This window comes from Schistocerca americana, chromosome 3, assembly GCF_021461395.2.
Source record: "Schistocerca americana isolate TAMUIC-IGC-003095 chromosome 3, iqSchAmer2.1, whole genome shotgun sequence".
In the NCBI taxonomy this organism is placed as follows: domain Eukaryota; kingdom Metazoa; phylum Arthropoda; class Insecta; order Orthoptera; family Acrididae; genus Schistocerca; species Schistocerca americana.
Window position 1 is genome coordinate 268,095,344 of NC_060121.1, and position 17,787 is coordinate 268,113,130.

At 37.5% G+C, this 17,787-nt stretch overlaps 1 protein-coding gene across 4 annotated transcripts in view; it reads right to left on the minus strand.

Moving 5' to 3' along the window:
• Positions 1–8,553: 8,553 nt before the first annotated feature.
• LOC124605556 (TOM1-like protein 2) overlaps positions 8,554–17,787 on the minus strand; it is a 124,672-nt gene continuing 115,438 nt past the window's right edge. For all 4 annotated transcript variants that reach the window (XM_047137319.1, XM_047137317.1, XM_047137318.1 and 1 more), the window contains 2 exons: positions 13,148–13,361; positions 8,554–9,448 (listed from right to left, as the gene is read on the minus strand). In XM_047137319.1, the coding sequence (XP_046993275.1) occupies positions 13,149–13,361 (213 nt within the window). In that variant the 3' untranslated portion in view covers positions 8,554–9,448; position 13,148. The remainder of the gene's footprint in view (positions 9,449–13,147; positions 13,362–17,787) is intronic.

Consider the following 17,787-nt stretch of genomic DNA (forward strand, 5'->3'; position numbering starts at 1 on the left):
CATGGATCCTTGCTCCTTCCATCTGCATCAATACAGAAAAGTTTCCTTACCCCTAGCCAGATCCTAGTTCCACATTCTGTTCCTGCATTGTTGCTTAGCTCATAGCATCCCTTACCATCAAATTACCCAACTCTGGCTGCCACCCCTCCTTCCACAATGACCTCCACCTATCCAGATTCCGCCAATCGTTGGGACTCACCACCATAGTCCTGCAAAACCATATTAACCAAGCCCAAACCTCTTTGCAGTACCTTCTCCTCATGCACAAAATTCTCCTGCTATGCAATCCCAAATTCCTGGAACCCATAACACACATTAAAACGACCTTCTCTCATTCCCCAAATCCCACAACATGCAAACTAACCTTACATCCACAGAAAGAACTGCAGTCCACCATCTAAAAACTGATCCCGACCTTATAATCCTACCTACAGACAAAGGCTCCATCACTGTTGTTTTGAACTGCAAGGATTAGCTGGTGGAAGAACTCCACCAGCTGTCAGATACATCCACCTACAAACTGTGCCACAGTGACTCTATTCCAGAAATCCAGCAGGATCTCCAGTCACTACTCAAATCCTTAGGCCCATCCAATAACCTCTCATCGGAGTCCATCTCTCTCTACTCATCCCCACCACTCTCCACACTCCTACCTTCTACATGCTTCCTAAAGTCCATAAACCTAACCACCCAGGACAGCCCATTGTGGCCGGTTACTGTGTCCCCACTGAGAGAATCTCTGCTCTCGTAGACCAACACCTTCAACCTATTACCCAGAACCCATCCTCCTATATAAAAGATACCAACCATTTCCTCCACTGCTTTTCAACCGTTCCTGTCCCCTTACCATACGGTGTCCTGCCCATCACTATTAATGCCACATTTACACTAATATTTTTAATGCCCATGGACTTACTGCTATTAAACACTCGTTCCCAACGCCCGATGGATTCCAAACCAACAACTTCCTTCCTTGTCGCCATGACCAACTATATCTCACCTACAATTACTTCTCCTTTGAAGGCATTACCTACAAACAAATCCAGGGTACGGCTACAGGCACCCGCATGACAGCATCCTATGCCAACCCATTCATAGGTCATCTAGTAAAATCCTTCCTAAAAGCCCAGAATCCTAAACCCCTCACCTGGTTCAGACTCGATGATGAAATCTTTGCTATATGGATCGAGGGTGAGGACACACTATCCACATTCCTCCAGAATCTCAACAACTTCTCCCCCATTTGATTCACCTGGTTCTACTCAACCCAACAAGCCACCTTCCCAGATGTTGACCTCCAGCTCAAAGATGGCTACATCAGTATCTCCATCCATATCAAACCTACTAACCACCAACAATACCTCCACTTCGACAGCTGCCACTCGTTCTATACCATGAAGTCCCTTCCGTACAGCCTAGCCACCCATTGTAGTCGCATCTGCAATGACGATCCATCCCTCTCGAAATCCTGCCCACTGTCCTTCCCACCCCTCCCACAATGGTATTCTACCGTCCACCAAACCTACGCAATATAATCGTCCATCCTTCCCTGCTCCCAATCCCTTACCTCATGGCTCATACCACTGTAATAGACCTAGATGCAAGACCTGTCCCATACATCCTCCCACCACCACCTACTCCAGTCTGGTCACTAACATCACCCGTCCCATCAAAGGCAGGACTACCTGTGAAACCAGTCTTGTAGTCTACAAGCTAAGCTGCAACCACTGTGCTGTATTCTATGTACGGATTATAAACAACAAGCTGTCTGTCCACATGAATGGCACCGACATACTGTGACTAAGAAACAAGTGGACCACCCTGTTGCTGAACGCGCTGCCAAACATGATATCCTGTCCCCAGCCATCCAACCCCTTCCCTGTTCCCATTCCAGCACTACACAGCCGTCACTCCACCATCACATCTAGTCTTTTTATTTCTCTCCTTATCTGTAATTATTTTTGCTGTTTATGTACTGAAAATAAATTCTTCGGTAATATTTTGAAAATGATAAAAATTTGAGAAGTAGCTACCCATATTGGCTTGAAAGCTAAATGAATGGGCAGTTTAAAGTTTCTAGTAAACAACTGTAAATTCTGAACAAATTTTAAATCATGTTTGTGTAAAAGCTTGTATAATATATTCTGCTTTCTATTTATGTATTACATGTTCTCTGATGTATGTGTCATTATCATATGGGTGTATCCATTGTTATCTAGTGCTCTATGTACACAGAATTCCTTCTCCATGATGAAATGTTATGTAAAATGTAACTAATGTTTCCTTTGTGAATAAGGTGATATAATATTCTTTGTCTTTGTATTGTTATCTATGTAAAATGAGTGCTGCAGTGATGTGTTTGTAAATTTTTTTTCTTTGCATAACACTGTCTGAGCTGTTACAGATATTTCCCTGATGTATCCCTAACAGGAAACATGGAGAACATGTAACACTGTTATCAGTATCATCTATAATGGTCTTATCTAATTTATTTGTCTGGGTTTGCTGAATGTGACTTCTTTATAACCATGCTTTTTGACATAACATCCATGTAAATGTTTTATTCATTATTTATGATAATTTATGTAATTGTAATTAATATATGGATGTAATTTCTAAAGTAATGTGCTGTGAAAGAATGTAAAAGTTAAAACTTCAATTGTAATACTGGTTCATGCGTACGGAAAGTAGGTCTGTAATCATGTAAAACTTGGAGGGCAGTCCCTTTGCAATGGAACTAGCTAGGCAGGAATAGAAAAGGTGGATCTGGTGGTCGAACTGCAAAGCTCCTTTGTGGCATGAGTCAGTCAGTGGATAGCTGGCAAAAGTTGCACATCTTGTGGACTGAAAGAGATGCAAAGAACTGCAACATTATATAAGATAGCCTCAGATGTGGAATTAATTTGGCTTACTATTCATGGCATATTTTGGTTAACCCTTTACTATGAAAATCCAACACCATGAAGAGAATTTTTAGAGTTTGTTACACAGGAAGAGCCATGGATACTTTTACTGTCTTTTTTGAATAGCATAGTAAATTGACACTGCCACCACATTCATTTCAAATTTTCAGTTGTGTACAATATAACTGCATGTACCATTTACATGGTTTCATTTTCAATAATAAGTTTGTGTTCTGTAAATTATTGCTGTGTCACCGTAATTTATCCTTAATCATTTATTTAGGCAGGGTCCTATTCCAAGTGCTACAACAAATCCAAGTACTCTATTTTACTGAAATGAAAAGCAACTACCTTCCTTTACAACAGTTAATAAACTTTGTGGAGTTGTGAAGTTCATAATTATTTTGTGAGCACAAGTTTTGAAATGCTCCAAATAGTTTTCATCAAAGTACAATTATTAAGAGAACATTTAAAGTATTCAGTTCAAAGATTTTTCTTATTGAAAGAACAGTTTTTACAATTACATGTGTTATGTAGTTACCAGTGTTTCCCACATTGTGTTATGACTAAAATGTTCAAACTTGGTTTGAGTCTGCCAACGGACTAGTTTCTGGATCCTCATGCTATAGTTGAGCCACATTTAAATGTTGTATTACAATAACAGCAATCAAGAACAAGCAACTGGCTACAAATTTTCAAACTACACTAGATCCAGGTATTATATATTCCACTTGAGCTAAGTAATAATAGGAAATGAATTTTCCTTGAGAATGCAAATAATAATCAGTACTTCATAACTATTTCAGTAATGATAATTTCCTATAATTAAACTTTTGTCAAAGACAGTAGTGCTCCAGCATTAGTAATTCTTTACCTATTATTATCCTCCTACTGTAATGTACAGATATAAGTGTTATTGAGAGCCAGTTGTTGCCTAAACACATTAATACTCCTCCTGTGTAGTTCAAGACAAATCACTGCTACATTACTTGCTAAACTGTGCTACTGTCTCATCAGAAAAAGAGAAGTTCAGTACCAACAGTCAACTTTCTTTATGAACCATATTAGTACTGGTAACAACTCTGCCTAATAAGACTGGCGACCATTTCCTTTTATGTAAATATAATTTACTTGTTACTAATAGAACCTGGTTTAATTCCCGGTTGTCTTGCTACTGCTTCCTTTCAAAAGAAATCTTTAAGGAAACAAAATAGTCCAATACCTTACCATTACACACAATCACGGCCACAAAAATAAAAATTTTTGCACATGAGTAACATTATCATCATATCATTAATTAATAGTAGCTGGTAATTTTATGCTTTTCTCATGACATGACTAGTTGTTCTGCTGGGGGAAGAGAGTTACAATAAAACTTGCTCAAATTGGCACGTGTATAACTCAGAAATCTGCCCGATGCATTCAGTGCACTTTTATATGCTGATATTTTTTAATAAAGCGGAATGTGCCTGACACAGAAAAGGAAAGCAAATTTTAGAATATACTCAATAATTCATTGTATAATGTGGAAAAGAGCCTATATAGTATAACTGTATTACAGGTCATTACTTATTCACAACTCTACATGGATGTTACTTTTCACAACTCTGTTAAGCGGCGCAACCCCAAGAAGACAGATCCAGCGCACCATGGCGTGGTGCTGCTGGTGTGGACCTAAAACTGCACGGCTCTGTGCAACAACGAATAAGTTATGCTCAGTGTCGGTAAAGTGTATCAAAGGAAATGGTTCATTTGTCAGCACTCTGTTTGTCCACTTTCTCATTTTTCTCATTATTGATGCATGCTGGTGCACACAGGAACATTGTTGCACATCTAGCAACATTCTGCTGCAATGTGCACAGTGAAAGAGGTGGGTACTGTTCCATTAAACAATCGTTTTACCCAACAAGGTCATTATTTTCTGCGAGTTTCAGTTGACTAGTAGCATTTTAAGAGATACACTAACATGATGCCGAACAAACAGTACGTGTCGTTAACACTTAACGAAAAGATTAATGTAATCGAAGTGAGTGAAGAAGATAACCTCTTGGTGCGCAAAATTATGTTGCATTTCAAATGTGGTAAAACACAAATTTATGAGACTTTAAGAAACAAGGACAAGATTAGAGACAAATGGATGAAAGGAAATGCGCAAATGAAAAGAAAGGTGAAAAAGACTAGAAATGAAGAAATTAACGAAATAGTGCAGGAATGGTTCGTAAGTGTGTGGGCAAGAAACTTACCTTTATCTGGACGCATGTTGCAGAGTGAGGCTCTGAAAGTTGCTAAAGAGCTTGGAATTATGGAGTTTAAAGAATCCTGAGGATGGCTGGACAGTTTCAAAGCTAGGCACATCATCGTGTGGAATAAAGTGTGTGGGAAGCTAAGGATGTGCAGGAAAGTGTAGCAACAGAATGGAAGACAATACTGCCCAGCTTAATTGTGAATTATGACCCGAAAGACGTGTTCAGTACTGATGAAACAGGACTGTTTTATCGCATGTTGCCTTCAAAATCGCTAGTAGTTTGAGGTGAAAAGTGCACCGGCAGAAAAATGTCCAAGGAAAGACTCACTGTATTGCTGTGTGGAAACATGTTAGGTGAAATGGAGAAGCCTCTGGAAAGGCGGCAAAACCGTGTTGTTTCAAAAACATAGATGTCAGTAAGCTTCCAGGCATGTGGCGAAGCAATAAAAGGCGTGGGTGGTGAGTGGTCTTATGGTAGAACAGCTGGGCTCTTTCAATGCCAAAATAAAAAAAAAAGGAAATAGCCAAGTTATCCTTTTCCTAGACAGTGCAACCTGTCACCTGAAAGTAATGCCATCAGACGTTAAATTAGCATGGCTCCCTCCAGGTTCAACCAGCCTCACACATCCTCTGGAGCAGGGGGTTATTTACACATTCAAGTGTCATTATAGGCGATTACTAATGCAATCGCTTATTCTTAGTGTTGAAGAAGCCGAAAGTGCGTTTGCTCTTGCACGGTCAGTTTCTGTCCTGGATGCAGTAAATTGGATTGGATTGGCAGTAAAGAAAATAAAACCCAAAACTGCCACAATGTGCTTCAACAAAGTGGGGTTTTTGGGACAAGAACAAGATGCTTCTGTGGCCACTGAAGTTCAAGAAAATGCAGCAGAAATTGCTGAATTAATGAAAATGCAAAACATTTCATGTAGTGCAGATGATTACATTCAAAGTGATGACTTTCTGTCAACTCCCTCCACTTTCACTTCAGCAACAGATTTAATAGAAATCCCCAACACAGAGGATGACGATGATGATGATGAAGAAACAAAGGAAGAAGAAGAGGACAAAATGATGTCCCTAGAGAAATTAATATGACTGAAAAAGCCATTGCATGCATAAACAACGTTATACAATTTGCAGCACACGCAAATTCACACACAAATTCTTCCAGCTTGTTGGAACTATTGTATGGTGGAAAAAATTACCTAGAAAAAACAGTTTTGAACAGGAAATTACAACAAGTTTCCTTCCTTGATATGTGGCAAAAAAAGTGAAATGTAAAGCAAATAAACATGGGAATAATACGTATGTACATACAATAACAAATGAATTTAAAGTTTGAGTAAAAATATAGAAATGTCGTGTTATTTATCAATTAGTGTCACAGCGCACTGTTCTATTGTCCAATATACAGTAAATGAACATCTACTGCACTGAAGCAAAGGTACATAAATAAAGTATGAACTCCGTCTTCAGGCCACAAGTGGCCCATCAGGACCATCTGACCGCTGTGTCATCCTCTGCTGAGGATGCGGATAGGAGGGGCGTGTGGTCAGCACACTGCACTCCCGGGCGTTATGATGGTTTTCTTTGACCGGAGCCGCTACTATTTGGTCGAGTAGCTCCTCAGTTGGCATCACGAGGCTGAGTGCACCCCGAAAAATGGCAACAGCGCATGGCAGCCCGGATGGTCACCCATCCATGTGCCGGCCACGCCCGACAGCGCTTAACTTCAGTGATCTGACGGGAACCGATGTACAAATTTTACGTAGTCCAGTGAGTTTTGTGTAATCCGGAGACTTGTTGAATTTGGAAAATTATTTTAGCCCCACGTGATACCATTTTGAGCAAGTTTTACTGTATAAAGTCTAGTATTGTGTATGTAAATTCATTTGTATTTGCTGTTTTACATGTTTTTATAGTGATAATGTGGATGAGAGAGAGAGAGAGAGAGAGAGAGAGAGAGAGAGAGAGAGAGAGAGAGAGAGTTCCTGCAGTGACAGAAGTCTAATATTCCATATGTAAGTGCAATTTTACATTATTATTATTATTAACAATTGTACTTAAGTTAGTGTATTGATTTGCAGTGAAATTATGACAAATAGTAAACTACATAAGCACGTACAAATAAAGGAACAGCTCACTATCAAATGTAGAATAATTTGATTTAAAAATGTGAATGTCAAAACAGTTCTTGGAAACAAGTTGTGCTTTGTAAAATAAATTATTTACAATATGACTGGAATAGAGCTGTTTCTTCATAATAAGAAGAAACCTTTCATTCTTAGTCATTGCCTTTCCCACATCGTTGCATAATTGATAAATCAAAGTTATAATTTTAATGAAAAGTTGTTTGTAACACATTTACACAAAATGGAAATAATGAGATATCACTTTACCCAAATAATATGAGAACACCTCAAGGAGATGCAAAGTGTATACACTTGTTTGAGACACAGCAATCATATCTGTTACTCCAAAAGACCTCTGTATTCGTTCTGCATGCCAATAATTGTATAGTTTGGTTACAGTTATGCAATAATGCTTAACAGTTAAGATAGCGGTTACACACCAACAGTGTCAAGATAAGTGGCCTACTGCTCAGTTTGCTGAGAGTTAGTGACAGACACATTTATGTCAGAATGGGGTAGAGAGCCCAATGAAAAGAGTGCAAATGAGAAAGGGAAGAGCTGCCAGGGTTGGCAGTCATGTGTGTGTGAGATGTGCTTGCTTGGTGCGTGAATGGCATGTGTGTCTCTTTTGCTGATGGAGGTCATGGCCGAAAGCTTTGAGTAAGAGTCTTAATTGAGCCTGTCTGCAGCTTAATGTGTCTTCTTTACAGTAAGTAGCAACCCATAATTTCCTTCATTCTTCATAATCTTGTAAATTTCAAATTATAGTGCAGCCCATGTTTGTGCTTAGCTTAAGACTTGACAGGTAAGCTTAAACTGTTGCAAGCAGCAGTAGTAGTTTGGAGTAGCTGCCACAGGGTACTGATTAAAGTTTTTATTAAGTTCTTGCACAATATGAGGATAGGGTAAATTTGCTGTATGAGAGACTAATTTCACTTATTTGCTAGAACATGTAATCTGTTTCTCTCCTACAGTCTACAAAAAATAATTTGTCAAGTTATTGTCTGGCATTCCATGGTGATGACAATTAATATTACTCCACAAAATTATGTGTAGCACCTCTGGTCTCATAATGTATTTTTGCCTATACATATAAGTGAAAGCTGTATTTTTCACGTGTTTAAGGGGAAGTAAAGGGAGCTGTATTTTCCAAATTTCAAGACAGGTGTATCTTTACTACTAATTGCTGTATTTATTAACAAGTTAGAAATAAATAAGTTCATTTACAATGATAATCAAATTAACTGAATTTGTTTTTATAAGAAAGGCAGTCTGCACTGGATAACAATTTATTTAAAATTAGCCCAAGCAACACAATAAATCAAAACTCTGAACAAGACTTTTTAAAGAAATAGTTCATTTTGCATAATAATAAACATCACAATGTATCAATGTATTCATTACATAACATGGAAATATATATTATTTGTGGAACAATTATTCACCATTTCACATCATAAATGAATAATTTAATCTGAAGCAACAGTTATAATTTGGATCCTGTATATGATATGACAAAATGAACAAGAAATTACAATTATGAAGCCCTGCATGAAGAGTGGATAATATTGAATGTTAAAGATCAAGGCTATCATTGATGATTAGGCCAAAGCACTGAATACATCTGTCATATTTTAAAAGCATCAATAGTAGTTGAACATATGATAAGTCTCTGAATGCACTGTGGATTTGCAGCAAGGCAAATACTATTTATTTTGCAAAACTTATTTGAGTTGCAGTCAGTTATCCATTACCTGACCAAATACATGCTGGTCACAATCAATGGAGAAAACAATGCAGTAACAACATCAAAACGTGTTTACATTACAGGTACATCAAGCAGTTGCTTCATATTCTTCATTCATTCAAACAGAAAAGATGAACAACAAAAAGTAACATCTGTTACCTGCATAATTTGAGGGTCAGGGGTATTAAACTGCAAGATGGGTGCATCATGAGCTAACAACATTTTCCCAGTTTTAACATAGATACAGTCTCAAATGAATAATTAAAAGCTACTCTTTATATCCAATATGTATACTCTCTCCTTTAATAGTTTCCCCATTCTGCATGTACTTAGTGTCATGTCTGAATGAAGCACGTAAGTACATATACTGCAAGAATATGATGGACTGCAAAGAAACAGTGAAGCTGTATAACCAAATAACCTGTAAAAAGACAATAATTTAGAAACAGGTGGGCACTCATACTGCGTTAAGAATAAACTATCACTATACTGCTTAGTGCTATTCATGTATATGCTATCTAACTTTGATCGAGTAAATTAGAATAAAAACTTTGACTTTGAAAAACAGCTGCTGCCTTCTCAGTAGCTATATGGCAGCTGTTAATCTGCTGCTAATAGTTAAGTATTTACTAGATTAAAACTGTATTTTTCAAAGAAAATATTTTCTTACATCTGTCAATACTGAGTCTTATTTACAGTACAATACTACTACTCACATAGCTTTATAACAAATATTGTTACTTGGCATATATCTAACAAAACTTTTCAGTCTTTGAATCCAAATATTCAGATAATTTACAGTTTATGTACATTTTCAATTTTCCTTTGAATTGGTACTCATTCCCAATTTCTTGCTTTTATGACAGGAGCTTGTTTTAATCTTCTTAAAAGAATACATAACTCTTTTCTGAACCCCGGAAAAGGGTGAAAAGTTTACAAAAAAATTACTTTTATGTCCTTTGTTGTGACTGTGTAAATCACAGTTCAGATGAAACTGATTTTTTGTCATCAACAAGGAAAATGTTAAGGAGTAAACATACTGGAAAATGACTGTAAGAACTCCCAAGAGCCTGAGAAAGGCTTCTGCAAGGATACAGTCATTATTTTACACAATATTTTTACTGTTTGCTTCCATTGAATAAACACTTTATTTACATTAAGTGAATTGGTCCAGAATTTTATTCCATCAGACAACAGAGAGTGAAAATATGCGAAAATTAGCCAATGATCTGAAATGAAAATGTCTAAATTTGGATTTATAAGTCCAAAATGTAATATATTGGCTCTTCCACAAAAAGCGATATTCAATGCAGAAGCACAATTGCGCTAAGTCCAGAACCATTTGAAAGTCACCACGCAATGTTTTAACTGAATACATATCATTAGAGAGAGAGAGAGAGAGAGAGAGAGAGAGAGAGAGAGAGAGAGCGAGTGAACAACAACTCAGATGGACAATTATCAAGAGGAATTTGGAGTACTGTCAAATGAAACATCCCTGCATTGTGTTGAGCAATTTATGGGGACCATAGGAAATTTTAAATATGGACTGCAAATATGGAGATGTAAATATGAATCCCACACCCTAACCATTGCATTGGTTGTTGTTGGTTGATTTGGAGGAGGGGACCAAACAATGAAGTCATCGGTCCCATCGGATTAAGGAAGGAAGTTGGTCGTGCCATTTCATTTCAAAGGAACCATCCTGGCATTTGCCTGAAGCGATTTAGGGATATCATGGAAAACCTAAATCAGGAAGGCCAGATGTAGATTTGAACCACTGTCCTCCCAACTTTAATCACAGTGTCACTTTATTTGGCTTGACACAAAGACAGTAACAGACTGCCCACCGGTAATATTTGGATTTCGTCCCTTAGCTGCATACCCTTATATTGTCTGTCACACTCTTGTTCTCCCTTTTCCTGAAACACTTCTTTTTTAGCTCAGTATCCTGATTATTTTGATCCAGTAGTCCCCTCTAACAGTTCAGCTACCTTACTTCCTTTTAGGGTTCTGTGCCTCAATGGGTAAAAACAAAACCCTTCCAGGATCACTTTGGCGTCTGTCTGTCTGACTGGCTGGCTGGCTGGCTGTTAAGACCCCGGGAACGGGTACACATATCCAGTTGAAATTGATATCACATACTATGGCCTATGATCCCTTGGCAGAGCAAAAACTTAAGCTTATAAGTCAAGGCAATCAAAAGATACAGCCATTTACATCACCCATAGGGTACTTCCCGTTTGTCTAGACTCACGAAATTTGGCAAGGAACAAGTTTCAATGAACAAATAAAGGGAAATAATTACATCACACACAAAAAAAAATTGTCATTCATTACCTCAGTGTCTGCCCGTCCATCTGTTAAGCCCCACTTCCATCAGGAACAGGTAGACATATCATGTTGAAATTAATGTCATGTAGTAACATCTATTGTCACTTGGCATTTAGTAAATGTAAGCTTCTAAATCAACGCAACCAAAAGATGTGACCATCTAGGTCACATATTTTGATACTCGCAAACCCACCCATCAGAACCTGTAGGGTGCCTCCCCATTTGGCAAGAAGAACGGTTTCACAGTACAAGTAAAGGAAAAAAACCTGAAAATTGTTAATATGTAATTATAGTACATGAAAAAAAAATCATTTGTCATCTGTTTTCTGATATCAAACTTTAATTCAAAGCATTCTTGAAAGTTTTGGAATTCCTGGGACTAATATCTTTCAGGTTTCAATGGTGCTAACAGACAAAAACTGTCAAGATTCTCAGTTCCCAGAATGGATGAACTGTCTGTATAAATAATTAAGTTTGTACAGAACCCTCAGTGCGTCAGTCCTTGTCGCACCTGACCAATTTTTTTACTGTCATCATCTGTTGCAATGTATGTCACTCTCAATAACATATACTAGTGGAAGAACAGCACAGCATAATGGGCAAAATATACCATCCAAAATTAATTGAAAATAGTGACCAGTAGAAAAAGGATTTAGGCACTAACATCTCTGACCCATCCTTATCAACCACACATCATTCTTTCAGATCAAAGAACGGTCTGCTAACACAGCCACAGTCATTTGCAAAAACATCCTTCAAGCTAGAATTAAAAGTGACAAGCTGCAGTGCAGAATTTTAATAAGAGGTTGGCTCAGATGAGAAGCCTCGTTACAAACTCTTAGAATACCTGTGCTTCTGAGTACAAAATGTAAAGAAAGGAAAGAGGATTAGGATTTAACATCCCATCAATGAACAGGTCATTAGAGTTGGAGCACAAGTTCAGATTTGGAAAGGAAACTGTTCATGCCCTTTCAAAGGCATCATCCTGTCATTTACCTTATGTTATTTGTGGAAACTGCAGAAATCTAAATCTACATGGCTGTATGAGGATTTGAACTGCTGTCTTCCTGAGTAAGATTCCAGTGTCTTTGTACTAAGCCAATTCATTTGATAGAAAATGGAGAGTCATCTTAAGAACTGGGCCTGGAGTGTGGTATCTATAATGTGTAAGTGCAAAGAACAGTGTATTGCAGTCCAATTACTGCAATGTTGTTTGTGCTGTGTCAAATGCAATGTGGAGGACCCGCCAACACCAACATCAAAGACACCTGAAGAGGTCAATGTTTGGTTGAAGGAAAAAAATTGTTTAAGGATGAGCTAATTTTATTTTCCTAGATTTCTTCTGACATAATAAACAAAAGTCTGTTCACTTGTCTCATTGCTTCTGATACAATTTTTCTTTTTTGAGTTCACAGATTTCTATTTCTTTTCCTCCTGTTCTCCTATTCATGTCTTGCATATCACTGTCCTCTCAACAGGCCCCACTACTCGTAAGTAGATACTAGTGTAGTATCCTCGTCAATTCCTGTGACACGTAACGTGTAGAACTAGCATTTCATGATTTGCTTCACAGCTAACTCTACTGCCAATGACTGTATATAAGAAACAACTTACTACTTAATATCTGCATTCTGTTCAAAATTTCCTCTGTATATACCATGTTCAAGGACCCATAAAGCTTGTCACATCAATATATAACCATGAGTTAGTAACACAACGCTAAATATTCAATGAAAAGTGGTTCTGTATTGTCTAAATAACATAAGTAAACTACGGATAAGAAACTGACCTCACAAGGCAAACAGTGAGCTGTCAGAGTCAGCTTCCTTATTAAGCTGCCGGTGATGTGAACGTCCCTGTAGTGTAGAGGTTGTGCTGGTTGTGCTGTTGGTAACAGTGGGAAGAGCCTCTGCAGCTGCTGCCCTCTCTGCCAGGAATCGCTCAAATTCACTGCTAGTCAGTGACTCCTCGGGAGCTGCTCCACTGCCACTAGATCGTGCAGGCTAAAAGTAATGGAAATTATTTTGTATTCTCTATGCACTACAAAGCCAACTAGGACAAACTTATGGCCACAGAAAATGCTAATTATAAGGCAAAGCATGAAAGTTTATTGAAGCAGTGAAATTTTACTTATGAGACAATGTTTATCTTTTTGTAATATTTAAGGTGTCCAGCAGATGTGAAATATATTGGAACCACAGCTTTAAAATAGAGAACCATATCCACTGAACTATCATGCAATGCCTCAAAAATGAGGGCATAGCTTTGATCACCACCTGCTTTTTACATTTTTTTCTCCAAAGAAGCTTTTATGAAGAACGAGACAGTGGAATGAATGGAATGGTGACTGAAAATGCACTTGAAGATAAACGTGAACTCCAGAGGTCAGCAACACTGCTACCAGTTAAACTTCAATTATTGGCTTTCAATGTTTGTGGACAGTGTGAGTTGTTATCTATTAAGGTCATAGGTTATAGTACAGTAACGATTTTCCATTAAAGTATAATTTTTTTATCTAATTCATAAACATACTGTATCCTTAACATAAATCAATGCTATATTATTTTTCCATCCCATAACTGTCGACGCAGCTACTGAGTTATGTTACTATGACAGTGAACGTTTTCTTTTCATAGATGCCCCAAATTAAATATTGAGTTCATATTCCATCACATTCATGTGTGTCAAAAGTTAACTTATACGTGTCAGATATTTCTGAGATGTGTGCCCTATCTATAGCATGCATTCTTCACAGTAAACCTCTTCACAAAAATCTGTCAGATTTGGGGTGTAAGTTATGAATGCCTCATCACATTTCTGACTTGGAAAAAAAACTAGTAACATATATGAAAATGCACAGAAAGAAAAAAAAAGTATAAAGAATCAATAAGGAATGGTAAAGTGTGCTGTAACTAAGGTCTCAAGACTGTAGTGGACTATGACTGCAGCTTACAACACTAGATACGCTACATAATATATCGAGTTTGAAATACTGCACACTTCTTTCAAACAATGGAAAGCCTGGGGTGGAATGACAATAATATTAAAAGGATAGATTGCTACTCATCAAATAGAGGGGGAACTGAGTGGCAGACAGGCACAATCAAAAAGGGCTGCTAGATATTATTCAGCTATTGGACTAAGTCATCTATATGCCAAATTTAAACAAATGCAAAATCCCCAAGGTTGGTGATCTTTTACAGAAGCCTAAAATTTAGTGTAGACTTCAATGTGAGATGCTCATAATAGTTTTCACAATGAAACTTTGTCTTGAGAACTGGCAGAAAATCCAAAGAGGTTTTGGTTGTGTGTAAAGAATGCTGGTGGCAAGACACAATCAGTGCCTTCTCTTCAGGATAGCAATGGAAATACTATCGATGACAGTGCTGCTAAAGCAGAATTACTAAACACAACCTTCCAAAATTCCTTCACCAAAGATGATGAAGTAAATATTCCAAAATATGAATCAACAACAGCTGCCTACTTGAGTAACTTAGATGTAGATATCCTTTGAGTAGTGAAGCAAATTAAATCACTTAATAAACCCAAAATTTCCAGTCCAGACTGTATAACAATTAGGTTAGGTTCCTTTCAGAGTATGCTGATGCAATTACTCCACACTTAACTATCATATACAACTGCTCACTCAATGAAAGGCCCGTACCCAAAGACTGGAAAGGTCACAACAGTATCCAAGAAAGGCAATAGGAGTAATCCACTAAATTACAGGCCCATATAATTGAAGTTGATATGCAGCAGGATTTTGGAACATATATTGTGTTCAAACATTATGAATTACCTCAAAGAGAACGATCTACTGACACACAGTCAACAACGATTTAGAAGACATGAAACACAACTAGATCTTTACTCACACTAAGTGTTGAGTGCTATTGACATGGGATTTCAAATTGATTCCTTGTTTCTAGATTTCCAGAAGGCTTTTGACACCATACCTTACAAGTGGCTTGTAATCAAATTGCGTGCTTATGGAATATTGTCTCAGTTATGTAACTGGATTTCTGATTTTGTCAGAGAGGTCACGGTTTGTAGTAACTGACAGAAAGTCATCAAGTAAAACAGAAGTGATTTCTGGCATTTCCCTTGTCATGCTGTAGACCACGTGCTGTTCCTTATCTACGAAAAAAATTTAGCAGACATTCTGAGCAGCTGTCTTAGGTGGTAAGCAGATGGTGCTGTCTTTTGTCATCTAGTAAAGTGAACAGAAGATCAAAAAGAGATTTCAATAAGATATAAGATATCTGTATGGTGCGAAAACCAGCAACTGACTCTAAATAATGAGAAGTGTGAGATCATCTACATGAGTGCTAAAATGAATCCATTAGACTACAGTTACACAATACAATAATCAAATCAAAAAGCCGTAAGTTCAACTAAATACCCAGGAATTAAAATTAATGAACAACTTAAATTGGAAAGAAAACACAGAAAATTTGTAGGAAAGGCTAACCAAAGAGTGCGTTTTATTGGCATAACACTCTGAAGATGTGACAGACCTACTAAAGAGACTGCCAACACTATGCTTGTCTGTCCTCTTTTGGAGTACTGCTGTGCAGTGTGGATTCCTTACCACACAGAATTAATGGAGTACACTGAGAAAGTTCAAAGAAAGGCAGCATATTTTGTACTATAGAAAAACAGGGAAGAGAGTTCCATGGGAGTGATACAGGATTTGGGACGGACAGCATTCAAACAAAGGTGTTTCTTGTTGCGGTGGGATCATCTCACAAAATGTCAATCACCAACTTTCTCCTCCGAATGTGAAAATATTAAACATATTTAAATAATAAAATAAGGAAAAATCAGAGCTCACACAGAAAGATATAGGTGTTTGTTTTTCCCATGCACTGTTCGAGAGTGGAATAATAGAAAATTTTGTGAAGGTGGTTTGATGAACCCTCTGCCACGGACTCAAGTATGATTTTCAAAGTAGCCATGTAGATGTCTCTCTCTCTCTCTCTCTCTCTCTCTCTCTCTCTCTCTCTCACACACACACACACACACACACACACACACACATGCGACCACTGTTGCCTCCGGTCTTTACGACTCAATTGTTACTGTGTCTGTCAAGGTTTAGTGCCCGGAGACAACAGTGGCTGTGTGTGTCCTTTTTTTGCTGACTACATCTGATGCAGGACTTAGCCTGACAGCAAAACAATATATACCAGCCTTTTCATTGTGTTTGTCTGCCACTGAACACCTTTCATTTACTAATATTCAATAATATCAATACCTTCTGAATTATTTCTGCCATTGTGGAATTCCAATTTATTTGGTAAAATTACTAAGTGGTAGTGCATTTTGAGTACTGCAACACACACTAAATAGTCGTATATACACAATAAAGCACTACAGAAAATTAATGAATATATCATGGAATTACTTGTCACAAGTAACAATTGTGTTAGAGAACACTAAGATTCGTCATTAGCAAATGCTCTTCTTAAATAGTTTGAGTGCCTGTTAACAGTCAGCCTTCACTAATGTATCATCTGTAAAAGCCAACCTTGGGGTAAGCAATCCAAGAACCTATAAACACAAATCAAGAAGTTCTTGATCCTGAACTCTTCTTAAGATCTGATGTCAAGTATTTGAATACAACTGAGAACAAGACCTTCCATTTTCTGTGGTAGTTTATCTCAAGTTGGCAGCACTCACGACCAGAATGATATATTCTGTTGGGTGTATTCATGGAAGTTCTTGATTCTCGGACGTGTATTCACTTCTGGTTGATCAATGGTTGTCCTTACAATAAGAATTTGGGTGATTGCTTTTACTCAATACATAAAACAGAACAATGTATTATTAGGTAGATTAAGAAAATAAATTAATGAAAAATAAAATACTACTGGAAGGACACTGACAAAATCAAGTGGCACAGAGTTAAGCTCAGACAGGACGAGGTAGTTGGACATGTCACTTTTTGAGGAACTATCCTATCATTGTTTTAATCAGTTAAGAAAGCCTAAATCAGGATAGCCAGGTAGGGGTTTGAGGTCAACTTTAAGGAACTATCCTGTCATTGTTTTAATCAATTGAGAAAGCCTAAACTAGGATAGCCAGATAGGGGTTTGAGATCCACTCCTCCTGACTGCAAGTCCAAAACTGTACCATGATGCTTGGTACGTAACATTAAATCCTGCGTATTTTATATCCGTCTGAACACAGCCCCACAGAATTGCACTAAGAATGGTTCCATTAACATTTTAAAAATGATTATGAACTCATAAGAATATAAATTAATTTAAAAACAAGTTCTGATGAAAATATTGAAGTTGGAAAAGAATTCTCTGACCTGTTCAGCAAGATAAAATCATACAGTTCATTTCACTTCAAATAAATACTGAAAATTTAAAATTAACATGAACTGTAATGGGACTTTCCCTTAATTTGGGGCTGGGATGT